General features: G+C 44.1%; 2 protein-coding genes across 4 annotated transcripts in view; both read right to left on the bottom strand.

Moving 5' to 3' along the window:
• Nucleotides 1–287, bottom strand: part of CLK4 (CDC like kinase 4) — a 10,925-nt gene extending 10,638 nt beyond the window's left edge. The window contains exon 1 of one of the 3 annotated variants that reach the window (XM_027898905.1): nucleotides 167–287. The gene's annotated coding sequence lies outside the window, so the exon portion shown is untranslated. Of the gene's footprint in view, nucleotides 1–159 lie in introns of all 3 variants that reach the window. The other 2 variants (XM_027898906.1, XM_027898907.1) reach the window with 2 other exon arrangements.
• A 10,307-nt stretch (nucleotides 288–10,594) lies between these two features.
• The window catches only part of RASGEF1C (RasGEF domain family member 1C), a 64,830-nt gene continuing 47,802 nt past the window's right edge, over nucleotides 10,595–27,622 (bottom strand). Inside the window, exons 5-14 of the mRNA XM_027898926.1 lie at nucleotides 25,244–25,456; nucleotides 23,662–23,736; nucleotides 20,646–20,741; nucleotides 19,480–19,582; nucleotides 19,299–19,378; nucleotides 18,467–18,562; nucleotides 14,039–14,134; nucleotides 13,786–13,909; nucleotides 11,999–12,071; nucleotides 10,595–11,603 (exon numbers count right to left, since the gene is read on the bottom strand). Of these exons, the coding sequence (XP_027754727.1) occupies nucleotides 11,579–11,603; nucleotides 11,999–12,071; nucleotides 13,786–13,909; nucleotides 14,039–14,134; nucleotides 18,467–18,562; nucleotides 19,299–19,378; nucleotides 19,480–19,582; nucleotides 20,646–20,741; nucleotides 23,662–23,736; nucleotides 25,244–25,456 (981 nt within the window). The 3' untranslated portion in view covers nucleotides 10,595–11,578. The remainder of the gene's footprint in view (nucleotides 11,604–11,998; nucleotides 12,072–13,785; nucleotides 13,910–14,038; nucleotides 14,135–18,466; nucleotides 18,563–19,298; nucleotides 19,379–19,479; nucleotides 19,583–20,645; nucleotides 20,742–23,661; nucleotides 23,737–25,243; nucleotides 25,457–27,622) is intronic.

The raw sequence follows: 27,622 nt of genomic DNA, 5'->3' as shown, positions 1-27,622 counted from the left end.
CCCCCCCCCCCCCCCCCCCCCCCCCCCCCCCCCCCCCCCCGCCTTGCGCCCGCTGCGTTTCCCCGCTGCTTCGTCCCTCCCTACCCTCCCCGGCAAACAGAACCGAGTGAAAAGAAAAGCGAGGGTGAAAAGCAAGCGGCGAAGAAGGGCGGCCCTCACCACTCACAGCTGAAAAAGAAGGCGAGCGAGTGCCGTGTCCGCCCTGCGCGCACAGACAAAATGGCGGCCGCGGGGAGCGCGGAGAAGCTGCTTCCTCCTTCTCCCTCGGCCTCCCGACGTCTGTGCGCCCTGACGTCAGACGCACGGCGTGAGGGCGGGCGGGGCAGGGGCCCCGAGGGGAGGCCACGCCCCCGCGGCGCTGCCCCTGAGGGAGCGCCGCCGCCATTGCAGCCGCTCCGTGGGACGTGGGCGGTGTCAGCCCAGGTGCCTTTGCACTGGCTTTCCTCGCATACTCCGTGGGATTGCGACCCGAATTCATGGAGGGGTTTAAGGGGCACGGCCGAGTTCAACCGCCACCCCGAGCTGTGGGGCTGCCCTCTGCTGGTGCCTCGTGAAACGGATGCAGAAGTCACCATTTAGTTCCCAGTCGCCAATTAATTGCTTCCAATGAACCCCCAAAACGTAGAGTTTGAGCAATGCAGAAATCACCAATCAGTCCCAATCGCCAATTAATTCCTGTCAATGAACCCCCCAGTGGTAGCGTTTGAGCAGTGCCCGTTTGGGCAGATTCCACAGATAGGCCCAACTCCACTGCTCCCATCAGGAGAGTGCGAGTTGTTCCCGTGTGACACGGTAAAAACCCCATAAAATCGGTCATCTAACCAAGTCTGCAACTCGCAGCTGCCCCCTCCTCTGTGAGGAATTGGTCCAATTCCTGTGCAGTTTCTGGTTCATACCTGGTGGCTCATCCAGCTTAGTCATGTCCTGCCAGAGACAAAATCCACGCTCCGAGAGCAAAACCACAGGCCTGAATTTATAAGGGACTGTACAGTGGGATTAATGCTGAACTGTATGGTGAAAAAAATACTGTTACCAACCCCTCTAGCTGTCACTCAGAGAATTTAATAAGCTCAGAGAGATTGTTTGTAAGTAAAGAAAAACAAACCCCAAAAGGCAGGGAAAAGTAAAACTGGAATGCAAGCTTCAAATTTGGTAGCTCACAACGTTTTATACAGGAAAAATCACAATCTGTGAAGGTTGATGGGAAAGCTGAAAAATTCCTGAATTCAGTGACTCTTTCCTAGAATAATTTTAGCAAGTTTTACCTCTAATACAGCAAGATTTTGCAGCTGAAGTAAAATCCAGAATATCTAAGGTGTGATGTACTTTTTATTGAATGAGTGTTGGTGTGTTTTTAATGTCAGTCCCCCAAAACATAAGCAAAAAAGAGTTAAATAAAGACATGCTTTTGCATTTGTGGATTTAAAATGTTGATTAAAATTTGTTTGCCAGAGAGCTTAGGAGAACCATTTAAACCTGGTTTGCACTGGAGTGAAAATCCTGTTTCTCTTTTTTTTTTTTTTTTTTTTTTAAAGAAGAGAAACTAAGATATGGGGCATTAACATCCATTTGTTGCCACCTGGTTTTTAAAAAACCTTCTTACCTCAAAAATATTGTTGTATACCAGATCTGTTAATGCTACTTAAGGCTTCGGTGCCAGTGGTTCACTATTTCTCACTTAGTATCTAAATGATTGGTTATTATTTATAAATCTAGTGATAGCATCTGCAAAGTGTTAAGAGTTTTTGCAGCATCCACTGACACAGCCCCTGTCTGAGGAATTCTCTCAGACTACAAGCAGCAGAAAAAAAAATAGAGGCATAAAGTTAAATATACAGAGTGTGTGTGCACATGTGAACAGGCAGAAAATATCTGTGTACCTGACACTCATCAAGTGTACCAGATAACTACAGTTTCTCACAGATTTCTTATTCCAAGAGGTGTGTCTAGGAAGAATATCTGGTTTTTTATGGAAAGCTCCTTGCTGAAAAGCTGATGACAGGCCAGTGGCTGGTACCCCCGGCAGGACAGAGAAGATGGGATGTGACAGGGTCACGCTATCTGCCTCTCCTGCCTCACTGTCTCTTCTGGGGTTTTACTGGGTTTTGCCTTTGCTATTTTTGTATCCCCTTATAAACAGATGACAGGCCCTTTAACAGGGTATAGCAGCTCAGGGACAATTTGGGGAAATCACATTTAATGAAAAAAAAAAAAAGCTAATGCTGACGAGACTATCAGAGCTGACTACCTTGAAGCAGGAAAATTTTGGTTCTAGGGTGTTCTGGTTCTCTCCTGTCAAGAAGAAGGATCTTCAGCCTGGAATAGAAGGGGTGGAAATAACTAATGTTCATTATGAAAATGAAATCAGTAGGAGCTGTAAAAATTTATTGGTTTCAGTCAGAGGTTTTCAGCTGACAGTTGAAAGAGGAACAAACCTATCAGAAGTGAAAAATCAGGCCTTTTCGAAGAGGAAAAGTGGTGTATAAAGGCTGCATCCCCTTCATATCAAACAAAGATTAAGAAATTTCCCTCTGAAGCAAAAGCCTTACAACAGATTTCATAGCACAGATTGCAAAGAAATTTCAGCTACTGCTCTTCATGCTGAACAAAACACTCAAAAATACCTCTACAGGCACTCGAAAGGAAAGCAGATTGGGAAGCAGTTAATTTTCCGTCCCGTTCAGGAGGTGGCAGTGGAGACCTAGCAGTGGAAGGATGTCAGCTGCAATTTTAGTGGTGTGTCAGAGAAAGATAAGCTCAGGAGAAATTCACTGGCCATAACCAGGTTGTGAAGCACAAAGTAAAAGCCCCTCTAAGAATGGCCATTTTAAAGACAGCAATAACTGAACAGTGTAGCATCAAACTAGAGAAATTTATCCTTTACCAAACTGGGAAGGAAACTCACTTGAGTGTAGTTACAGCTACTTCTGCTGCCAACCCTTATGGTGTTTACTTTTGTTTATATGAGATATTTCCTTCTTTAATTAGATTTGCAACACCAAATGAATGCACAGCTTGAGGAATGAGTAACACACAATGCAACTATGTTTTAGATTGCTTTGTACAGCAGAATGTATTACAAATCAGTGTTACTGTGCTGGTGTGAGTGCATGAAAAGATACATTCAAAACATTTGCTTCAAAGTGCAATTTTGTAAGGTCCCTCTTTCAAATGCCTTCCCACAGTAGGTGATCCATCCTCACAGCAGCTCTTCGGGAGACGTAAATCCCATTTAGTTTTCTCATTGTTTGGATACAAAATTTAAAGCAGGGGTTGACTGCCTTGCCCAAAGCCTCAGAAAAACTCAGTGGCAGAGCCAAAAATTCCTGGCTTTCAGTACTTCCAGTGCTGTGCTTGCTTTCTCTTAATTAAAGATGTATTGGGTTTGTTTTGCATCCCTCTGGTTACCATCAGAGGGTGGCTGATTAGCAGTTGTGTTTTGCCTTTAGTTGTTTATGGGTTTCTGCAGTTCCATGGTTTGTTTTTTATACTGACAGAGAGAATTTCTTGGGTCTCCTTGGCTGGGGGGGAGCAGCTGTAGCTTTGCTTGGGACCTCAGGGACAGAGTAATGACAACACTGCCTGTTTATATATGCCACTACTTACGTGGAGCAGAAGTTCTCACTTGCTGATAGCAGGCAGGACCAGGCTGTGCTGAACAGTCACACACTCACAGAAGCAACTTGGTGTAGATGCCCAAGGAAACTCCACCACTTATGTCTACATGGGTTTCACCCCTGAGCCTCTTTCTTCTTTGTTTAAAAGAATTTTAAGCTACTTGCAAGAATGTCTCTTACTCTACATTGTTACTGAAATGGGTCTCTCATCTCCATAGAAGCTTTCAACTTATTATTTGTACTGCCCTCAGCAATGCAAATATTAAAAGAACATATTTGAACATCAGTCGTACCACGGAATTTTATAGGAACAAACTAAATATACTCAAGGCCCAGTCTTAGCTTTTTGCTCTCCTCATGAAGAAGTTTCCATTCTACAACTCCTATTTGGGAAAATGCTTTATTATGGAAACTGAGAATCTCTTTTCCTTGCAGTGCAATGTTCTGAATGTGTTCATGAATTATTCTGCAGAGTCAGGGACATCTTTGCATTTTTGGAGTTTCAAAGCAACCTGAATTTCTTTACAGCTTATTATGAAGATTTGCAGCTGTTGAAATCTCTACTACAAAACTGAAGAACAAACCCCACGCAGCCAAGCCGTTTGTTTTTGGTTTTAATTATTATTCTTATTTGACACTCACATTACAAAATTTAGAAACCATAGACAGTTCAGGCAAACTGTTAAAACACAGTATAAATTAGGGGGGTGGGGGGGGGGAAGGGGCTTAATATATAAATTCTATACATAGGTGAGTTAGCTGGAACATGACTGACAAAAGGAGTTCATAACAATCTTACCACAACTGTATAAAAAGGCATGGGGATAGGATGGGCACTACCATCATGAATGCAGGTTTTAAGACGTTCTCCACAACAGCTACAAAGCGGAACAATGACCATGCTATGCTCGCAGTGGTTATGTGGGCTACAGAATGCATATTACCATTAACAATTTGGCAAGGTCTATGTACAGTCACAAAACCGTAACAGCCGCTTCCAAGTAGCTTCGCCGTTTCCCGCCTGCGCGATTGACAAAGGGTTGGTGTTTGCTCTGAGGACTTTCAACAAAGCTACCTGGTTGGGGCGTTATGGACGGGTTCAAAGTTGGACTCCGTGACCTCAAAGGTCCTCTCCAACCTAAATGATTCTACAGTTTTATGGTTCTATGGCAGAGGGATTTCAATTCGACCTGAAAATGCTAATCCTAACATGGAATTGTTTAATTTAATGAAGAAGATACAGGAAAAGCACAGTTCCTCATTGCTATCACTCACATGATAAGTACATACCAGTCTTTTAATCCATATTTATTTCCTAGCTTGATCCTTTTTCAGAACTAAAGTGATAATTTAGTTCCCATTTTTCTAAGCACAGTTATAAAAAGGAGTTATACCGGAAGAAATGTTAAAACTAAAATCTGGATATTTTTGTGGGGTAATCTTTTGAAAGCACATGCTTCCCAGGTGACCCAGGATGTGCCATTCAACCTTTGAATTTCTCCATCTGAAAATAGGGACAGTTCTGCTTACCCATCTTTAGTCTGTGCTTTTAGGTCTGTGACTAAACAGTATTATTCTAACAGTTTTAGAATAGCATGTTCCTGGAGTGTAGGTTTCAGACAGCTAGTAGTCAGTGTTGCTAAAAGTGAAAAAACCCTTAAAATCTGATTTTTGACCTTTATGAGATGTTGAACACTTGCTAAGAGTTCTGAAACCGAGAGGATCATTTATTTTCCATCTCTGCTGTGTACCAGCACATGGTGTTTCTACAGACAGACCCCTAAGGGAAGTACTTGCACATTTGTAAGAATCATATCTTGAAACACTTGAATTTAATAGCTCTGTGTGTGCGTCTTCTGCTAAGTTTTAATAATTAGGATTCTATTGGAACAATTCCTTCTGGTTCAAGAGGACAGACAGTAAGTGATAACATAACTTGAGCTGCTACAGAAATACATAAGATGTCAAATGTCCAGACTACAGCCCCCATTTTCTCAACTCTGTTTGCCCACAGGCCAAACATCAACAAACCATCAAACATTTGTTTCAAAAAGACTGGAATTTTGGAAGCATAATTAGATAATGAAAGCAGGGATATAGTACTGACCAGTAACAGTTCACTGAGGAAGTCACGTTTCTCTGAAAGGTGGCTGGAATATGGAATTTTCTGTTCAGAACTCCATTAAATGGGCTTTGCTCCTTTAAGAAGGAAGTTTCCTGTACAGACATTTAACTTGTAGGATTCCCAAGCTCTGATCTCGAAGTCTTTCTGCATTCAAGGAAGCCTGGAAACACTGCTGCACTGCAGTATTAATCTGGGCTGGCAGCTTTAGGGCCACAGGGATGAAAACACAGAAGGACTCCTATTCTATTCTGACAGATCTGGAGTATGATTACAGAGCCTTTGTATGGCACAGAGCTAGAAAAATGTTCCTCTGGCATTTTGCAAGAGCTGTTTATGGAGCAAAATACCACTTCTGTGAGGGAAAGGCACCAAGGGAAAAGGGAACAGTCTGAGCCACTGTGAATTTACAGCACTACAGCCTGTGCCTGGCCAAGGAGCAGGGCAGGGACACTGGGCAGGAGTTACTCGTACTCAGCTTTTCTTTCTGTAGCTGAGGCTGTAGCCTGAGTTTCAGTGTCTTGCACCCATGCAGAGTGTATGAAATACCACTCATACAGGCTGTTGTCTCCCCATCTACATCTTGCATAATGTCAAAATGCAGGATGTGATGCCTTTTATGAGCATTAGCTTTAATGAACTTGGTATTTTTGGAATATCTGGAAATATGCAAAATGTGGGAAAAGAATTGTAAAAGAAATTAATACAAAACAGATTAAACTCCAGATCTGTAACAAATTCTTCGCTGTTTCATGTCCACTAGAGAAACCTCTTTTAGTTCAAAAGAATTTTCTTGTACTGATTCTGTTGGATGGATAAGGAACCATAGTAGGCTTCATCCCAAGTGGACTTCCAAGAACTTTCTACCTTTCGAAAGGGATGTGTCCCAGCACCAGAAAGCTAAGAGTGCAGGTTCAAATATGAATTTGCACAGGATCATCTAATCCCCCCTGTGCCTCCACCAGCACATGTGGCTCCATCCAGACCCCAGGTACGTGTGTGCTGTTCCCCAGCCACACTTCAGTGATGCCCTGCACCAACTACAGAGGAGATTCCACTCAACAGGTAGTGTTAGAAAGGACGAAAGAAGACAGCTTTGGTCCACAGTTGGGCCTCTGAGCAGTAACAAAGGGGCTTTTCCCTGTTTCCTTGTCGCTCCCTAACCCCATTCTGCAACTACAACAATGGAAATAATCAGTTCACGATCAAAGGGGTTTTAATTTCCCATGAGAGAATCATCTGAGACAGTACGACTGATTTCTACCAGTCTAAAAAGAGAAAAAGGTTCTTAAAGCCAGAAAGTCAAATTTTGATCTCAGACATGAATTAATCCATTGGATCAGATTTAGTCCTTGAATTTGCTGCTGAAATTTCAACAATGTCGAAGAAAACTTTTGCTAAGGCTGGATTTTCTCCCTATTAAGTGCCCCTCCCATCTGAGAGTTGCACCTGGCACAGGGACTCTACCAGCTGTCGACGCAGTTTAATCCCTATGAATAAGTAAAAACTGCACTACAGTTAATAATTGCAGGACTGCTCCAAAGCCCAGCACAATCAACTGGGTTTTTTCCTCTGGCACGTGGCTGTGCCTTGGGATCAGACTCATTCCATGGAGCACGGTCATTGCTAAGCCAGAGGCTGTTAACTGTGTAACATTTTTACCCTGATATGCATAACAGTATCTTTTCTACTGACACGTCTTCTTGTTGATAACTCCGATTACATATTCAGTACTCTGTTCTAAATTGGATTTACGGTCATGTGCAAAGCAGCACTCACGTGCTTTAAGAAAAGGTGCATAAACTATTGCAATAAAACACAACAAACTAACCAAGATATCAGTAAGGGACAGGCTTAATTTTAAGTGAGTGATTATCAGCACTGACCACATCACAAAATATTTTCAAGATGGGAAGAGTATCTCTATGTTTAAATTGTTTCTTATTTGAAGTGCTTTAGCAGCCGTCCACACTCGGTTCAGGCGAAACCTCAGCAGTTTGCTTATGGATCTGCATGTTCTCTATCCTCATGGGGAGCTTCCAGAGATGTACAGCAGGACTGTATTCACTGCCTAACAGAGGGAATGACGACAGGCTAAGTAAGCTCAGGGTGCTCTGGTGTACAGGGTTCTTGTGGGATTTACTCATTTTGAGTTTTTGCCCTCAAAAACCCAGTCCCGCCCAGCTGACCTACATCCATCCACCTTTCATGTGGTAATGGGATTGATGCTGATGTGAAACTGAGGGCGAGGCTGTATGATTTGAGTGTCTTTTAAAAGGCATTGAGCGAGTTCATCTACTGACTTCAACACAGGCTGAAGGCACAGAATTCCCTCATTGCTTTCCACTGGGCTTGTATCGAGCCCCATGCTTCCAGAAATGGAAAAATAGGACTTTTGCTACCATTCTGATTACACTGGAGGAGGTGCAGAAGTGATTTCATGTATTTGGGTCTTTTAAAACACTGCTGTATACCGGGAGCTAAGTTAATGCTTCTGGAAGACTGTACATACTCACACCTTTCTAGCTTAGGGGTTTGATACTAACACTGCAGACCTATAGGTCTAGTTTTGCTCTGTTCTGTGTGTACATTAGTTCAAGCAGCTGTCAGAGAGGTGAACCCACTCAAAAAAGTGGAATTAGAAAGCCATGACATTACTACTAGTAACTTGTCTAGATATTAGTCTAATGACTACATGCCTTATAGGGGCTTAGCCCTTGGACACTTACAGCAAAAAAAAATTAATTAATGGACTTTTTTTTTTTTCCCCTCATTTTCATGTAATACTAATACATATTTGGAAGAAATCTATTCCTGATGGTGAAGCAAGGCTGTAACCACAGACCTGCCAGGAGCTGGACACCCTGGTCAGGCCAAACATGAACTAGAAATGCCACCAACAGCTGTAACTTAAGGCTCACATTGTTCCTATTTACATCCAGTAGGATTTCAGCTACAAAATTATGTGAAGACAACCTATGATTCTCATTTGTCTTCTCGTTTTAAGTTGTTCTGCACTCTCTTCTCCGAGTCATTCTGCAAAGAGCAGTGAGTGTCTCTGGACATCAAATACTACACATTTACATGCCATGCACCTCTATAAAGCAAGTCTGAGTACTCCCCAAGAGATGAGGATGTTTAGCACCTCTGAAAAAAGACCTTTTTAAATGTGTGTGACTACATAAAAGCTTAAGGATATTTAGTGCTTTTGACAGTCCCACTAAGCCCTTAATACCCACCTAAATCTGACCTTTATGCTTCCATTTTTAAGCACTGAGGTTCAAAAGTTTTGGACTACGAAAGTGGTTTGGTGATAAACTTGAGGAGATCTAATGTAACTTATACTTACAAAACTGATTGAACTATTGGAAGGTGCCCCAAAATATAAAGTATTATGATGAGAAATCACATTTTAATTATCTTCAGCATTTTACAATCTCAGCTGTACCACTCTATTGGCTCATTAGAAAAGGAGGGAGGATTTCAAATTTAAGAAGCAGGTTTTAAGAAAAGGACCACCCACCTACATTGCATCTCAGATAAATAAAAATCCTACATTTCCACTATGAAGTCACTCTGTGCCTGTTAAAAAGATGCAGATAATAAGAAAAAAAATGTCGATTTAGCAAACACACTTGAGCATTAGCATTCTTGTAAATATGTTCATGGTTATTGCTCTGGATTGTCTGGAATTTAACAGGCTTTTAATGGCTTCATTTTGGAAATGGTTCTGCCTGAAGGAAAGGCTTATGTGTGTATGTTCCTCTGTATTGCTGTCAGCTCATGTACAAAAATTAATAAACAGTATATTGACAGTATCAGCAGAACAATCATCATTCCCTGGCTGAAACGATGCTGTACCATCCTCACACTCACTTCTTCCATACAAAGCTTGAAGAAACACATCCAAGTTTTATGTCCCCCCTACTTGAATTCACGCACTGATGGACCTGTACGAAAGGGAGACTCAAAGCTCTGCCTCAAGCCCCTCTGAGAGCAAATGTGGCAGAACCTGCCCAGCTCAGCCAGTGCAGGAGCAGCAAATTGCAGGTGATCCAGACTGGAGGGGTTTCCACAGGTCACAACCCCACACCAGAACGGCACTGCAGGCACGGCAGACCTGGAGTGTCATCACACAGAGCCTGCTGCCCTCCAACACCAGCTCACCCCTGCTCACAGCTCGCTCAGGCCTGGATAACTTGGACAACTTGGAGGCCTGGCAGAGGGCAGGAACAGTCCCAGTTTCCTGGCTAAATGCATAGGCAGACACAGCCAGGCTTTGTGATTAGCCTAATTTTTCAAAACACTACAGCCACTTGGAATCACTCCAAATGAAACTGAAATAAAACTGTTACTGATCTCAAACAAAGGGTTACAACCTTTTGTTGGAGGCAGAGAAAGACTGGAACACCTGAAAAGGCCAGCATCAAGTCAGTAATAAAAATGAAAAGTTCAATATCTTGTGGCATTTAGGTTTCATTTAAGCTTTTTGAGGTCTTTTCTGGGGCAGCTAGAAACATTCCTTCCACATACAAACAATTAGTCTATTGTTAGGGCTTAGTTTTCAATCTAATATAGTACATTGTAATTTAATATATCTGTTACAGTAGCACCTTGATTATTGTACAACTTTAAAGACCAGACATAGGAACTATTTCATATTATCTGTAAGGAAATGGTGAAAGTGGTTTAGATCCTAACAGTAAAAAAAGACAAAAATGGTTGTCTGCTCATGAATAGTGCATTCATTCTAGTCTGAAACCCTTTCTCCTTTTAAAGCGTACTATGTAGTTCCTAAATTCAGAGCAATTAACACCCCCCCCCATCATCCTGCTGTCCTGTTGGAAAAAAAACAGTACTGTGTTAATTGGAACCTGATAGAAATGGTAATGAAGTTTTTTTTTTTTTTTTTAAGTGTGATAAAACCCTCTAAAAGATGCAACTTGGCATCAATGAATTTAGGGAATACACTACATACATTAAATAGAGGTAAGTTGAGTCCAGAGTCATTTTCTTCTTCATTCAACTCCAGAAGTGGTAGGGGGGTGTCTTTAAGCAGCACCATCTGCACTCTGTGCCCTCCTCAGACCAGCCAAGATTCACAGTAAGAAAAGCAACACCAGCCATGGGAAGAAGAACTACGCAATAGTCACACTTGAGATTGTTCTCTGCAAAAATCCGTGGGGTCTGTGGGACTGTCCCATGCTGACACGGCCTGTATGTGACATCCATGGGAGTGGTGTCAGCCTTCATCCCTGCAGCAGTCAGTGCTTTGCTCAACAAGGCTGGGGGACTGCAAATGCAGGGTGAAGTTCTTCTTTCTTTGCTCAGCAATTAACCAGATTGCTGCTGTGTCTGTCTTTTGATTTAAGTTTACAAGCCCCTGTGGGTTTGAGGAGCCGCTGTCTGAAGCATCTGCTTCTGAAATACTCGTGGCTATTTTTGCTTTACCTTTTCTTTACACTTTTCCACTCTCTGCTGCAGCTCCATGACTCCCCTCCACGCTCCTGCTTTTCCTGCGTTTTCCTTCGGAGGCAAAACAACAGTGATCCTGACGCAGTTTGGGCACAGCCACAAATAGTCTGTTTGTCCTTCCTTTTTCTGTGTCTCATAGCTAAGAAAAGCATCATTGTGCACACAGTCCCGTTGATTTCAGTGGATGAAGCCAGTTCATCCATCGTGTTAGGCAGTCAAAAAAAACCAAAAAAAAAAAACAAAAACCAACGAAAAACTCAAACAAAAGGAATTGTCTAAATCCCAAACAGGCATCTTTGGAATCAGTAGTGCAAAATGTTTGCGGATTTCTTTTCCTTGACCTACTGCAGTAATCTCTTAATCTTCAAGTCTTTCCTAAAATAGTGGATCTGTAAATTTAAAACATAAAGGCAGTGAAAAAAAAAAAAGACAAATGCAAAGCGTTTTGTTGTTTGTTTGTTTTAAATCACTCTCTTCAGATTCTCAATTAAATCAAACCATTATACATCTCTTATAAAAGCTGTAAATTGTTGGAAGATCCAGTTAATCCGGGGTGTTCCTCATCTACACCAGGTTTTTGCATGGGTAAAGCAAGCAGAGGGGATTCTTTACATGGAGGATAATTTGAGATTACAATGAGCTTTTATCAGGGCTCTGCAGATTAGTTTCAAATGGAAGAGACCTCCCTCAAAGGTCACAGTTTAAATGCCAAAAGACAAGCTTTGGCTACCAGGGCAGCACTTTGGAGGTACTTCAGAAAAGAGCTGATAAAATGAGAGGTTACCTTAAGGATTTCCACCTGTCTTTTTCTGTCTGGTTTTCCGGACTTTCACTTTCATAGGAAGCCAGATACAAACCTGGAAAAGGTAAATATGTGTTATTCCAACAACATCAGTAACTCCCCCCCATCTCTCTGCACTCTTTTATGTCCTACATTGAACCACACAGCAAGAGAAATTTATGGTCTATCTGGCTGGCAATCTTTTTAAAGCTTATGGGAAAATGGTATCTGAAATGGATACCATAACACCCTTGAGTTAAGAGTGAGTTACAGAAACCAGAGAAAGAATGCAGTGGAAGAAAATAAGTGTCGTTTTTTTTTTTTTTTCCCCCTGCAAATTTTTACACTGTAGGATGCATTTTATGACACCAAAATGTGTCTAGACTGTAGAGCTTCCCCTGCACAAGCTGGCAGTGCATTCATATCTCACTGTCTTCACAGAACCACGGGCTGTGATTTGTGTTCACACACATTTCCTCATTTGACTGTTTCATGATGCTTTATTCTTCAATGCTGGAACCATCTCACTATTCAAGTCTGTGCTACAAATCAATTGCCTTTTAATACTGCAGTGTTGGCCCACCCTGTGATGTGCCCAGTGCAGCTGCAGCTCTCGTGCCACTGCAGCACCTCTCTCATATTCCCTCCCACCTTTTACTGAGGGCAGGTCTTTCTACTCTGCACTTCCCCCTGGGTTAGGGGGGAGGCCTCCTGTGGCTTCTGCAAAGGGCATCTCATGAAAGCAGTATGAATATGAGGGATGGCATCAGAGAGAAAAATCTGCAAACAATTAGTGGGTTGAGGTCACCCTTTTTCAGTCCAGTAGCCTGAAAACTGTACTTTTACCCCTGACTTTCATTTTCTGTCCCTATTGAGCCTAAAGCCAGAACAAATGCCTCCATCCTCCCTCCTTTTGGTAACACATGACTTTAATCACATTAATTATTCTGTTCTGGCAATTATTCTATTTTGTCAGTCATTCTTCTTAGGGTTCTGGCAGGATTTTAGAAGCAGCATCTTGTGTTTTGAAGTAGTCTGTGAAATAAAAGCTGTCCGGTCAGATTACCTTGGATTAGCACAGAAAACTACCTATAGAATCAAGAAAAAATAAACCCAACACCAGTTTAGCCTAGGGGAAGGTAGCTACAGACAATTTGCACGACAATGTACCGAGAGGCAGCTGACAATGGGAAATGACACCGTCTGACATGCTGGATACCAAACTGAAGAGGACACATGAGTATAAAAAAGACAATCAGAGAAATATTTTCAGGGCTTTCATAGCCACAACTTGAATTAATTGCTAGAAAAGGTTTTCTTAAAAATCCTTTTCTGTAGATAACGTGTTTCTTTGTTGGAGAGGAGGAGGTCAGCTGGACACCATCGCCCTGGGCTGTGTTTGCTGAAGAGATGACAGAGGTGGCTTGTGGAAGAGATTAGCTCTGGCTCCATCAATCACAGACTGAGTGGCTAAGGGACAGCTGACATTCACAACAAAAACGTGCTTGTGTGGCCTCTTTTTCTGGCTGCAAAAATAGGGCCACAATGGCAACTTGCTAGACAGAGCCTTATGGAGAAGTTACAGATGAGAAAAGGAATCAGGCAGTGGTTTCCTGTGATAGAAGGTTGTATTTGCAAAAACCCATGGACAGACTGGGGATAAACAATGGACAGCTAGGAAAGAGCTGGGACTGATCAGTGAGAGAGAAGACCAAAGCATGGATCAGGGTATTAATTAGTAGTGACAAAGAGACACATTTCCAATGATTAGAGACTGTACAGAGTCTTACCATCTTCGGTAAAAATGGGAGCAGTGTGCAAGTAGTGGATGATGTTAGGGTCTTGCTCAAAGGGACATTCCACTTGCTTCCATGTTATAAATTCTCCTACTTGCTTAGCCAGTTCCAGAAATTTCTGTAAACACGAAATCATTCCACTCAGATTATCTCACATTCAGTGTTTGTTGGTCTGCACTGAAAACTGCAGGCAAACTGTCTCAGTGCTATCAGAATGGGACAGGTAAAAACGTTTTTCAGATCTTACTTCAAAGTTGACGTGTCCATTTGGAAGGCGATTAGCACACCCTTCATTCAAAAAATAAATGTCTTTGATCAATAGGCTGAAGAAGGGGATCACAATCTGCGAAGAGAAATGACACAACTATTATCTTTCCCGTTCAGTATTTTCTCTGCATGAAAGAACAACTCAGCTGGGAGAGAGGAGAATAAAGAAATATTAACTTTTCAGTGTGCTATGCACTTAAAAAGCAGAACAGTGACAGGCAGGCAAAAGGGCAGTAGTGTATAGAGAGACCTTCAGCCATCAGGAGAATGTAAGCTGAGATGAAAGTGAATGAACACAATGCTCACTGAGCACAATAACGTGACTAAGAAAATGCTAATAACCCAGTTTATTATCAACAGCATCACTGTCTGATGACAAGATCAGACAGCAAAGAGTAAAATAACACTTCACAACTCTTCCCTTTTTTTGTCGTGTCTTTATAAGCAAAGATGTTGAACACACAAATCAAGCAATTTAAAGACAGCTGGGACTCAAAGAACCAGTATTGCCCCTGAAAGGAAAGGCAGAGTAAAATTTCATGACCAAGGCCTTGTCTACAAACAGTTAATGGGAAGCTGTTTCACGTTCAACAGCTCCATGCATGGCTACCTCTCGAGGCATGTAATTTCCTTCCTGGTGCCTGATTAGTACAACCTGCTCCTCCAAATTAACCCACAGACAGTAGGATTGAAAATATTGAGTTAGTTGACAGGAAACTGCCAACACTAGCCAGAGAGGCCATTGTAGTGCTCAAAATTAGCCCTGGCCATCATCCAGGGCGCAGTGGTGTATGCAGTGATCCAAGCCTCCCCCCTAACCCACCAGAGGTGGGTCATAATTTGCTATAAAAGAAGTCTACTCTGGGTAAGACTCTTGAAATTAATGGAATTACAGCAAGGATAAATTTGATGCCAGATGTTGCACAGCAGAATACAGTAACAATGCTCCCTAAGTGAATCCCCAGCATTTCAGCAGAGATCCAGAGTGAGGCAGAGTCACTCCAGGTCCTCTTGTGAGACAACTCGAAGCGAAAAGAAAGGAAAGATAAAGGGCCAGTCCATGACAAGGCTGACTCCCAGGGCTCTGGGACTTGATAGTCAAATCTCAGTCTACCCACCTCTCCAGCAGTGACATGCAACAGAAAAAGGCTGCTTGGAGAGTCTGAGCTATAAGGTCAGCAGCCTCTGAGAGCATTTTCCTGTGGCAGCAACACCTGTCTTTAAAGCCACTGAGGATAAACTTAATCACTATGAACATGAAGGAAAGCACAGTGCATGGTGGAGTGTCCAAATGCTTCCACTGGCCTGCCTGCATATTAACTGAACTGCAGCTTGTTAAGCAGCACCAAAGCTAAAGCGCCTTCATGGCAAGCAAGACCAGCCAAGGGAACAATCCTTTAGTTAAGTGTTTAATGTTGCACTGTTATTCCATCTCATGCTGTACATCAGCTGTAACGGGATATGAAATGGACCTAGAACAGGACTGGCAGCTGTTATTTTCCAGTCTACAGCCTCCTAGTTTGCTAGGAGTGCAAACAAGTCACAGACAAAACGCTCACTGAGGCAAGGAGTCCACAAGCCACTACCAACACGTGCTGTGAAAATGGAAGCCAACTTCTGCTCCAGATAAAATACCACATCCAGCAAACTCCTAAAGACCTCCATCTCTGCTGGCTTTTTTATGGGACAGACAAACTCTGTAATGCCACTGCAGTACCCATAAAAAACCCTGGACTGACACTCCAAGAGGCACTGGCATTACCCTGATTAAATACAGGAATGAAAACAAAGCACATCCTATCCCCCCGAAATGCTGAGCCCTCCTATCAGGGTCAGGGGGAGCAATTTGTAGTCAAACTGAGCTAAGTGTGTTTCAGGACTCATTTTCACAATATGCAAACTAGATCAATCAACCTGCAGTAAACAATATAATTCAGTCTGTGTGTTTTCTACCAAAAATGATGATGACCACTGTAACCACTGTGTGGATAGATAGAGAGCTGGAGCCAGACACTGATCCAGAGCTAGAAAGGACTGCCAAGTTCTGTCTACATATATTTTTTTTGCAGGCAGATGCGAGCTTGTCCTGCCCTGCCCCACACTGCCTGGGAGCAAGGTCACCACCATTAGTGGTACTGAACATGAGTGAAAAGCCTTGCTGAGATGGAAGGTACATGAATGTGGGCTCAATGCCACGCTAATACAGCTACAAAGCCACCAGTCAGCTGAGAACATGGCAGAGCTCGTTCCCATCTGCATCCAAAAGGCGCCAAAGACATACCCGAGGATACCAGTTCTTTACACATTTTCATGGGATTTCTCTCTTTGGGTCACCATTTATTTCCCCAATAAAAATGCATTACCCTGTATGTTTTGCTTTCCAAATTACTGTAGGCAAACCAACAAAAGTGGTTATAGCTGCTCTCTAATATTGGCTTCAATCCAGGCACTTTACTAGCATAAAATCTGGGTTAGTGCCAGAAACTCACATTTGTCTCTGTTTTGATTCCCCCTCTCCTGTGCCATCCAACCCACCCACACGCTGAAGCACAACTGCCTCCTGCAGAAAGGAGAAAGTTAACGAGATCCAACACGTTCTTCCTCCACAGCATCAGACAGCAACAACACACGGCACTGCACTGTCCACACTCCCAACATTTCAGAGCCAGAGACAAGTCATCAGCACAGTGCAGGGTCTCCCTGTGGAATGACCTAATTTTGGAGGTCATCTGACTGCACAGACAAACCCAGACCTGGTTACTAACAAGTAACACCCCTCTGCAAGCACAGCTCAGTTGGAAGATAAACATTTTCTTCAGAGTGAGCTTTGCTGTGAGTCTGCCAAGAAGCAACATAACGTTTTCTATCAAAAAAAGTGATTGTGTTCTTTCAATTTTCCTCAAGCTCATTAAAACAACAACAACAAAAAAATATTAGTCTTGCTTATAAAAAAACCCAAAATTCCTTAATCCTACAGCAAGCATTACATGATCTGCTTTATCTGTCACTGTAAAATACTGTTTGAATAGCTACCAAATCATATCCTGGAGCATTTTCTTGAACTAATGTTCAGAAAACAGAATATGGCTTTTTCTGATGTAAACTAGATTCCTTTTGATCCAATAACCTCTCTGCCCTCAGTATTAACCAGCTAGGGGTAGAGATATGACAGAGATTGTTGACTTCACAGGAAATTAAGTCAAACAACAAAGAACTGGTTTGAATATCTATCATGGTCACAGAAGAACTAAACTGCAAAAGCACCTCAGACTGACAGGTCCTCACTGCAGTGTGTGAGAGTTAAAAGAATTTCCTTGCCAGTGCCAAACATCCAAAGCCATCATCCCTCCTTCGAACAGGGAAGTGCTTTTCGGAACAACTCAGTGTACTCCCATTGCAGCTGAGTCAGCCTGCCACCAGATGCTGATCTCATTTCACTGTAAATGCTGTGACATTCCATTAGCTTCAGCAGATTTACATCAAATTTACAGGGGTGTGAGATTAGCATCTGGTCTGGCTCCTCTAGTGAATGAATACTAAATTCCATTATTATTCTTGTTCCTGCAGTATCTACTTTACCTTTGCCATGCCCTGTGCAGAGATTATCCCTTTTCTGACTATGGGCAACTGTAGTGTTAAATACAAACCCTCTTCCATGAAACAAACAAACAAAAAAATAGATAATTGAATTGAGAAATAAGAAAATTAACAAGAAACATGCTGGGGCACAAAACAGGAGGATCCTGCACTCCAATATCTTGTCAGTCTGATTTTTGCAGCATCAGTGACATGTCAGAAAGGTCCATATCTGCCATGAACACTTGATGAAACACTTCAGTTCTTGCTCACCGAGATGGCAGCAGCGACCAAATGAAATGAAAATTCACAAGGACAGAATATCACCCCAAATTTGCTGCAATGGATTCAGGCTAGACTCGTGGTCAGTCATCTTTCCCTAATGTAAGTGGAGAACCACCTCGTCTCCAGCGCTGTGCCCTTTGCTCTCCATCTCACACGGCACAATATGGGTTTGTCTGCCAGAGCCTCAGCACAGGTGTAACAAAGCACAGTTCCACCTGGGCCTGCCAGGCTGATGCTCCAGACCAAAATAAAAGTCATTTTAGGTTGGAATACCTGTCCCATCAGGTTTATCAATCTAAACAACGTGAATTTCCCGGGGGATACAGAGAGGCTTGCAACAACCTCCCGCATATGCTGTGTGTCCTGCCCTCTCCAGCCCCTCAGTGTCTGAGAGCGAGTCCTCAAAGCCCTTGGATCCACTTCAGACTCCTTCAGCCACAGCTTTACATTCCCAGTCGCATTTAGCAGCCCATGGGCCTCGCACTGGGGACCCATGGGAGGGAAGAGAGAACCCAGGTGGGGATGGACGAGATGTGGTCACACCCACCTTCTCCCTGTTGCTGTGGGCGGTGAGGGACCTGTGGGCAGCCCCCCGCAGCGCTGTTCGGTAGTTGTAGAAGTTACCAGTGGGGTCCATCTGGTGCTGGATGCACAAAAGAAGACAATCCTGGTTAGAAAGCAACCTGGGTCCTCTAAAGACAACTTCACGCTCAGAGGCAGCAAACCCTGAGCAGAGCTGAGCCTACACCTTGAAAAGGCACTTCTTCAAAATCCACACACCTGCAAAACTCCACCCACCAAAGACACAGGGGGAGGTTACAGCCCCTGGATGTTCATACCTTTTATTTTTCCACTAACAGCTTACTGAGCTTTTATGGGAAAGAATAAAGACTGCACACTTGATATATGCCAAATACTGGGATCCTCAATACAAAGAAACAACCTTGGGCCATTGTTCACTCAACATCCAAGGTATAGATTGGGAACTTTACATTCAGCATCAATGGAGGCACTATGCCATATAGGCTCATATTTCTGGTGTGTTGGGGGTTTTTGTGTGTTTTTTGTGTGTGTGTGTGTGTGGTTTTTGTTTGGTTGGTTTGTTTTTGTTTGGTTTTGTTGTTTTTGTTTTGTTTGTTTTTTAATTTATCCTTTCTATTTGAGTGTCTGAATCCCTTCTATGTATCAGCACCTTCACACCTTCCTCACTACACGTGGTAAATTTCAGCTTAGAATCTGGCCCTCTGCCTGTGAAACATGTCTGCAAACATCTCATACCTGGGCAACAATGTGAAAATTCCCAAACAAAAAAAATCCAGAATGTAATTCAAGCAGTACATCAGCACCTTTTTTTTTTTTTTTTTTTCTCTTTTCTTTACCTCGAGAATGAAAAATTTGGCTGTTTTCACTTTTGACCAAGTCTTCTTTAGCCTGGAAACTGGGCTCATGTTCATTCCAGCTGTGAGTGAGAGAGAAAAAAAGAGAGCCATGGATAAGAGTCAGGCTTCCTTTTTCATCTGTGACAGCTGGTGGAGAGACCTGGTTAGAATCTGTACTTACAAATGATTGCCATCAGCGAATTAAAATTCCCTATGTTAAAGCACTCTCGGGCAACATCAATGAAGAATTCAATGACTTGTGCTCGCTGTTTCTTTTTTGCAGGCTGTAAATTAAAATAAGGGAATATCTGTAGTAAGCAGAGGCAGGATTGGAGGTCATCCTAGGCAGTTGTACCACATAGAGAATAGCTCCATGCACAGTTTGGGCCATCTGCTGTCAGTCACTGGCCCTAATTCTGTTCCAGCAATCCCCCAAAATCAAAGCTTTTATGGCAGTGACACAGAACAAACCCACAGCGATCCCCAGGCTCACCTCAGTGACTGTTCAGTGCTGGAACAGCAGCCCAGGCAGGGCCTCAGCTCCCTGCTGGCCTCCCTCCAGTCACTGGGCACATCAGCCCAGACTTTCCTCAGGGCAGGATTTCACACCCATATAACAGCAGCATCCTTGCCCCAGAAAGAGTTTGTTTCTTTGCATTAATCCCTTTCCCCTCCTCTGTACCTTCCAGCAATACAGCCAGGCCAAATGGTAAGTGTGCGTTTTAAATACACATTTTAATTGGGCTGGAATCAGCCTCCCTTTCCCAAAGATTATCTTCAAGTGGTAATTCTTATGTGTCACGGGCTATCCAGGCTCTTCAAACTATTATTATTCCTCCCTTCCACACCCTTTTCAAAGAGGAAAACGTTAATTTCATTTTGACGGGGCCAAATTAAACAAACTAAAGCCACGACTAAATTAAGAAACAACAGTCACAGTAATGGGCAACAGGACAAAGAGCCATGCAGTGGGAATTTACACACACACACCCCAGAGCCTTAGGATGACAGGTAACAAATACACCCCCACTAGAATCTTTTCCGGCAGAAATCTCACAGGATAATTCGAGGCATTTTTTCCTCTCTTTTTCCCTGCAGGGTTCATTATTCCACACTGTGCTCCCACTACATCAAGAGAACAGCGCATCCCTCGCGTGCTGCCGGCTCTGCTCTGCAACGGGTTTGTCATTTATCAGGTCGCTCCTGCAAGTGCAGGATCACTAAAACTTCCCGTCAGACGCTTTGCTGGGTCAGGAGAAACAAATCCCCAGGTTTGCTCGTTAAAACGAGATCTCAAAGTGGTACCTTGGGCACGTGGGCAGAACACGCCCCACGCTTTGGACTTACCATGCAAATTTCTGTTGCCACGAGATAGCAGAGCCTGTTGAACCATTTCACGTAGGCCTCGAGGTTACTCGTCTTCTTCTGTTCACCGAAACAAGTCTGGGGGGACAGGAGAAAAGCACCCAAAAATCAAACCGTGTTCCAGGCAGCTGCCTGATCACTAAGATAAATGCTGCACAGAGGTGATTGGTGGCCACATCTCTCTCAAGCACGTAGAACACCCGTCTAAAAGTCCACGGGTGGCAGATGGGGGTCCAGCTGAGTGTGTCACACCACACCATTCCCGCTGGTGCACAGAGAACAGCCCGCTCTGCCTGCAGCGAGTGTTCACTGACACTGGCTGCACTGAGCCCTGCTCCCTGGGATATGAACAGCTGGGGCATGGCAGGGCTCTGACAGCAGCCAAGAACAGGCAGATAAAATAAGACAGGCACAGCCTTCCACGGCACACTCGGTTTGTGGCCTTGATTCCGGGAGTTCCTTCAGTAAATGCAATCACCCACAGCCCTTTTCTGGAGGGGAGAGACTGGAATTTAGTGAAGTGTACAAGAGATAAGCAAGAGAAAGCACAGTTCTAGTTGCTTCTTTATGGAAAAAAACAACACCCCAAACTATTTCCCTGACTGAGTTTTCAGGAAAACAGGCTCTTGGTGACCAGCTCTGCCCTGATGGCTGTGCTTGTACAGGTCACTTACACGCCAGAGACACTTCAGTGATAAGAGCCATTACAGGAAGCTCATTTTTCACTTACTTCTATAGAACTGAACATAAATTCCCATAACTGATACAGGCTGTGGGAGCAGATATTTGGCTGAACTCTTCCAGTTCCTTTGTCATCAGCAGATAATTTGACATTAGAGGAGTGATAGGGCAGTTGGCACAGCCTGAAGATGTTGCTTGGGATTATAAGAATTCGAGTCCTTTTCCCAGCCCCAAATTGTTAGACAGCCCATGTAGGACACACAGCTCTCTGGAGATCATGAGATTTGTCTGAACATTCATTAACATCCACTAGAGGGTACCAGAGAATACTCATTTTTTGGTTTTATTAGGATGATCATTTCCCAGCACTACCATAAACACGTGCCACTAAGAAGAAAATCACAATGCGTAAGCACAGATCCATTAATGTCAATGGGATCACTCATATTATGTAAGGCAAACAAATGACTAAGAAACCCTTCAGTAATGGGGTTTAATTGGATTCCCAAGGTAAGTAAGTGAGAAAATATTCACCTGTCATTCTGTACACAGCATATTTAGAAACAGAAATCACAATACCACGCTATGGAGGAGCAAAGCTTAACAAGGCTGGAATTCTGAGGCACTTTATGAATAGACTGCATGTACAGTAACAGTGTATTTCAAAAGCATCTCAAAAGTAAATGTCAGCAAGCAGCATGTAAATATCAGAAAACCCAAAGGAAACCCAAATCAGCCCCACTTCACGCACAAGCAGCTGCTTTTCATGTGCTCTGTTTCTTGTTCCCTGTTACGGCAAAAACCACACGAAACCCTGGTTTTGATCTGAAGGTGGTATTTCCATCTCAGCATTGTTGTCCTGTGCCAGGGCATAAGGACCACAGCTAATAACCCAAAACCTGTCAAAAATGTGCAGCAGTTGAAGTTGAGACAGACTGCTTTTTAAAGGTTAAGCTTTATAAATGGCACCAATATTTAGCACCTCCCAAGCATCTTCCATCTGCAACTCAGAATGCTTGATGAACACTCATAAGTGGAACCTTTTGAAGCCCTCACGCTAGAAAGACGTTTAATATGATCTTCAGCTGGAGGCAGTTCAGACCTGAGCCAACTCCCTGTGCTCAACAGGGGTGTTCTTCCCGGGTCAGGGAATATGGGACTCCACACAGGGTTTGTGCTGCTCTGTTCAAAGACACATCCAGAAAAGGGCAAAGGAGCTGGGGAAGGGTCTGGAGCACAGGGCTGATGAGGAGTGGCTGAGGGGGGCTCATCTTGGAGAAAAGGAGGCTCAGGAGGGACCTTCTTGCTTTCTCTGACTTCCTGGAAGGAGGTTACAGTGCAAGGGAGGGGTTCCTTCCTAAAGAATGTGATCAATGCTCAGAATACCTGGAACTGAATACCTGCCATTTCCCTCACCCTGAAACCAACTGCAGACCCTTTGTAACTCCAGAAGTGCCCAATGTTGCACTTCTATCCATCCATCCATCCATCCATCCATCCATCCATCCATCCATCCATCCATCCATCCATCCCTCCCTCCATCCATCTTTTCTCCATTACAAGCTCTTTGTGCAGCACTACAAACACAGGTATTCCTGTTACGTTCAGCATCCAGTGAGGAAATTCTGCCATTGATGTATGATCTCAGTGGGAGCCCATTTGCAGTTCAGGGGATGAATTTTCCACCCTCTTTCTTTTCAGACAATATGTGAAATCTCTGACTCTCCCTCTCCAGCTAGGAAGTCTCTTTCCTCATTGAGGCACTCACTCAAATGCTGCTTCAGACCCTGGTGGAATCAGTGGAAAGTCTCCAAGTGGCTTCCACTGCCTCTGGATGAAGCCCTGGCCAGGCACTCCACTCCCTGTGGTGCTTTGGGTTAACAGCTATTGTGTGGAGAGAGAGGAGTACGTTGATTCCTGACGCACTGACTCATTACTGTGGTGTCTGGGCACACACGCTGGGCATTACATCACATCCCGAGCCTCTGAACCTTCAGCTGAGGGAACAGACATTCCCTGGATGTGTAAAGCCACAAACCATCCATCCCAGTCAGGTTGGGAGGAACAAGCCAGAAAACAGAACATCAGGGTGCTGGCCAGTCTCGGGCTGGGCTGTACTCTCACCAGGAAGGAATGGCAATGACCTGCCAGGGCAAGCTCTGCCAACAGGTCCCATCCTTGCTGGGAGGACACAGGTCACCAATTGACCTGGCCCAGGCCAGCACGTGCCTCAGGCCCAGCTGTTGGGGACACCATCACACCGGTTCATCTGGGCAAAAACATCACAGGAGACACTTGGCATGCAGAGGAACCATACCTTGGTGCCATCCAGAGGGTCTTTATGAACAAATGCCTGCACGAACTCCTCGGGCCCAATGTGACTTAACCTTTCCTGTTGGGGGGTGAAGAGAGAGAGGAAAAAAATCAGGAAGCACCCCAGAATCTCCTGTTTCCCTGGGTAAGACATTGCCATTATGTGTCAGCTCTGAATGGTGTTACTGAACTGGTAGACAGCCAACTAGCACTACACATTAAAATTCATAAGAACAATTAGAACTATTTCAGCAGAAAGAAGAAAATGAGCATAAATATGTCTCATTACTGACAAGGCACAGTAAGAATCCCCTCCACTGTGCTGGATGCACAGGACTCTATCTGGGAGCCAGCAGTCCTCAGTTCTGTGCTTGATGCTGCCTCAGACCTGCTATGGTCCAGCAAATAACTGTTTTAAATAAGCAGCAAATAATTCTTACTAATAAATAAGGATCGAAGCATCAGACAGTTTCAGTGCAGAGTACTCAGTGTATCAGAAGTAGTAATGAAAAAGAAGGCAGAGAGCATTGGCTACAGTACAGTGGAATGAAAACCTCTAACTGCATCTGTTTTAAAAAGGCAGTGATGCCTCAGTTACAGGCAATCTCCCCTTGGAAGACAGTTGTAGTGTGGAGGAAAAAAAAACACAAAAGCAAGAAGACTCCAGGCAAAAGGAATTCTACTCTCTGGCTTAAGTTATATCAAGCAAAGAGAGCCAAGGCTGCATGTTCTGAAAACTAACCTGGGTGAGGTGATCCTACATTGGGGGTTTCTGAACCATTCCGCTTCTTGACAAATAGAATATCAGCTACCTCCAGAATTCCCAAGGCTAATTTCATGATATTCATTCCAATCCCCAATCCATTTCATTGTTTGTTTTTCCAGCCTTCCTCTCAAGGCTGAACAGTGTCCACAGGAGGACAGGCAGCAGGGAATCAGAGCAACAGGAGATCTGCAGAGGGCAGCAGTGGTTTACATTCTCCTGTGCACATCCAGGGAGGACCTGACCCTGGGAGAAGGGTGTGCAACACAACAGGCTGTCCCATGTTTTGGCCCTGCAATTGGAGTGATCACCAACAAGAGCCTGTTTGGGAGAGGACTGCAGCCCAAGGGGGGGAACAGCAGGACTTCATCTGGGTGGTATCTGCACACCCAAAGGGAATAACGAAAACCATATCAGACAACTCAGGTGCTTTGTGCATCAAGAGGAAAGGATCTGAACTGCTAAAATTTCTTCCAAATTGGCAGAAGGGTTTAGGACCAGCCATTTCAACAGCACCTGCAGGTTGTGGGGCTCTGAGCACCTTCCTGGGGCTTCACCTTCCTAGGACTGTGATTCACGTTTCACAGATGAGCAAGCTGAAGTGCAGTGACCCTCCCCAAGATGCACCAGGAACACTCTGATTTATAGTTTGCTTCCCAAGCATCCCTTAACCTGTCAAACCCTGCCTCCTGCTGCAGTGCTGATGCAGCATGGGATGTGCTGCAGCAGTGCAGACATTTTTTGGTTATGTCTGGAATACTTAGCAGCTGATGGCTTAAAATAATACCTCTGGCTGCAGAAGTTGGGAACCATTCCCACTTACCAGCTCCACATGTGTCAGCTGCTGAGCCAGAGTGTAGGGGTCACTGCAGACACTCAGGATTTCTCTCTGGATTGATGGGGGTTTAGTTTTAAAGGCAACCAGCTTGTCAGAGACAGCAGAACTGATCTTGACAATCCCTTCTTGCCCATGGCTGAGGGTGGCAAGCTTCTGATTCAGGGTCTGCAAAAGCTGATTCATCTTTTTCCAGTAGGCCTGGAGAGAGAAGGAGAGAAAGAAACACAAGCCACTCAGAAAATTTGACAAAGGAGTGCTTTTGTGCTGAATTTTCCCTTCTGCAAGATACTCCCAAGCCAGCAACAGGTTACCATTTTATTTCCAACAAGCCTATTTCAGAATAACCAGTTTGGCTTAATTACAGTTCTGTGCTCTGGACCACAGAAACAGGCTGCAGTCAGGAGAAGAGGAAGGCAGGGCTGGTGGGTTGGGCTGGCACTGATAGTCCCATATTCCTGCCAACATCAGGGTCAGAGGAGAGGGAATGCTACAGCATGAGTTACTGCAGCTTTCTGGAGCACAGTAGAATTCAGTACCTATCCTTTACAGCAGCTACGTGTTGGCTGAGAACTCCACCTGTTAATGGTGCCTTGTCAACTCTTATTTATTAGGAGTAAGAAATGTTTCTAACACTATCCTCTCCATCCTTTGTGAGCTGAACGCAGCAGAAGCATGCTGCTGCTTGCTACCCAGGTGGAGTGGTTGGAGCACTGTGTAGCTTTTGAGTGTTTAATATCCAAAGTGTTAACTCCTACTGAAAGGAGCTCATACTGCATTCTGAGCACAGCCATGTGCTCAGCAGGATGATCATTACTGAGGTGCCCAGGTTGTTCTCAGAGCTGGAGCAGCTCCTTACAGACAGTGAGTGAGTGCAGCTGCTGGCCATGGAGGATGGGCAGAAAGAAATGACTTCAGCTCTTCACGACTGGCAGCTGCAGAAATCACAGGACTCGGATAACTGAGAGAACTGGTAGATGGGCTCTATAGACAAGGACTGACTGGAAATGTCCTTGGCAAAAGCCATACAGGGAAGATGAGGTATACCCTGCTGAGGAATATGGTCTCATGGGCCTTCCCAGCCAGAGAAAGGAGCACTGGGTGCAATGGGTGCTTGCCCAATTTCAAAGAGCATGGTCACTTTGGAGAACAGTTTGCAGGCTGGTGGCTGCCAGCAGCTCTTCTGCCACAAAGACACGCAGTGGAGACATCCCCTGGCTGCTCACGAGGGGAATAACTCCTCACTCCCCACCCAAACAGGGTTTAATCACGTCAAGTTGCCAGTAACATCGTTTTGTCATCTGTCAGTGAGGAACCTGGGCTGGCAAGGAGCCTCTGTTCCACCTGCACTGTGCAGATGTTCACCCTGGCACGCCGTGCTCACCCTCAGCACAGGGGCTTGGCCAGGCAGTGCCTCCCACAGAGACCAGCACACACCTGAGCCACGTCCCAGGCTGGACACAGCCCAAGGGAACTCTTGGGAAGTGCTGAATCCTGGGGTTTAGCTCCAGCCTTTGTCTCCCTCAGAGTTCTGTAGGCTGGGGATAGTCTTCAGTATTAGGCACTGCCAGCACTTGTGTTTAAGGAACCAGAAACCAGAGCCAGTGCCCTTTTCACCTACACAGAGCCCCATTTGCACACTGAAGTGGCACATTCTTCTACTTCACAGTGAAGAATAACATGGTTACACCTACTGTGTGCCCTATAGGAAAGGCTGGAGACCTTTAGAACATCCCAAGTGCTTCAACTTTTGCCTGAAGACCCTCTTGTTTCACTTAAGGAAGGCGCTCCCTTTTTTTTTTTTTTTTTTTAAAGCTGTTAAGTCTGAAATGAAGCAAGTACGTCAAAAGCAAGAGGACCTGTCTGGGAAAATGACAACACAACAATGCATTTGGAAGCAAATCACACAGAAGAGTGAAAATTGAGCGAGGAAAATAAAACCCCACTCTCATTTTTTTATGTTATGGATGTATACTAACTCCAAGGAAAAGGGACTACAGGCCTTCTTCATGTAATTCCTCATGCAAACAGGTGGTCACACTTTTGATTTACAAAGACTGTTCTGGACTCAAACTACTGACCACCATCTAAATATTTCTCTGTTTTACATCCAGGTGTGTTTGCAAATCTGCTTATGAACACAATGTTATTTTTTCAGTGAAAACTCTAATAGTGACATATTTGGTATTTTGTGAACATATTTTGTAAACAGGGAAATTAATTGAGGGAGGGAAAGCGGGGGGAAAGGCACGGCACTAAAATCCAAGTCTTCTAATGAATATAAAACATCTGGCTAAAAGGCTTAGCTGGAAACTTAGTTATCTTTCTAAAAGGAGCTTGGATGGGAAATCTTGGACCAGCCATGTC

The sequence above is a fragment of the Empidonax traillii genome, unplaced genomic scaffold (genome assembly GCF_003031625.1).
Source record: "Empidonax traillii isolate 1590-97213 ecotype Southwest subspecies unplaced genomic scaffold, ASM303162v1 scaffold630:size906685, whole genome shotgun sequence".
NCBI lineage: Eukaryota > Metazoa > Chordata > Aves > Passeriformes > Tyrannidae > Empidonax > Empidonax traillii.
Note: the sequence above shows the minus strand (reverse complement) of the source record. Positions and strands in the feature narration are given on the sequence as shown.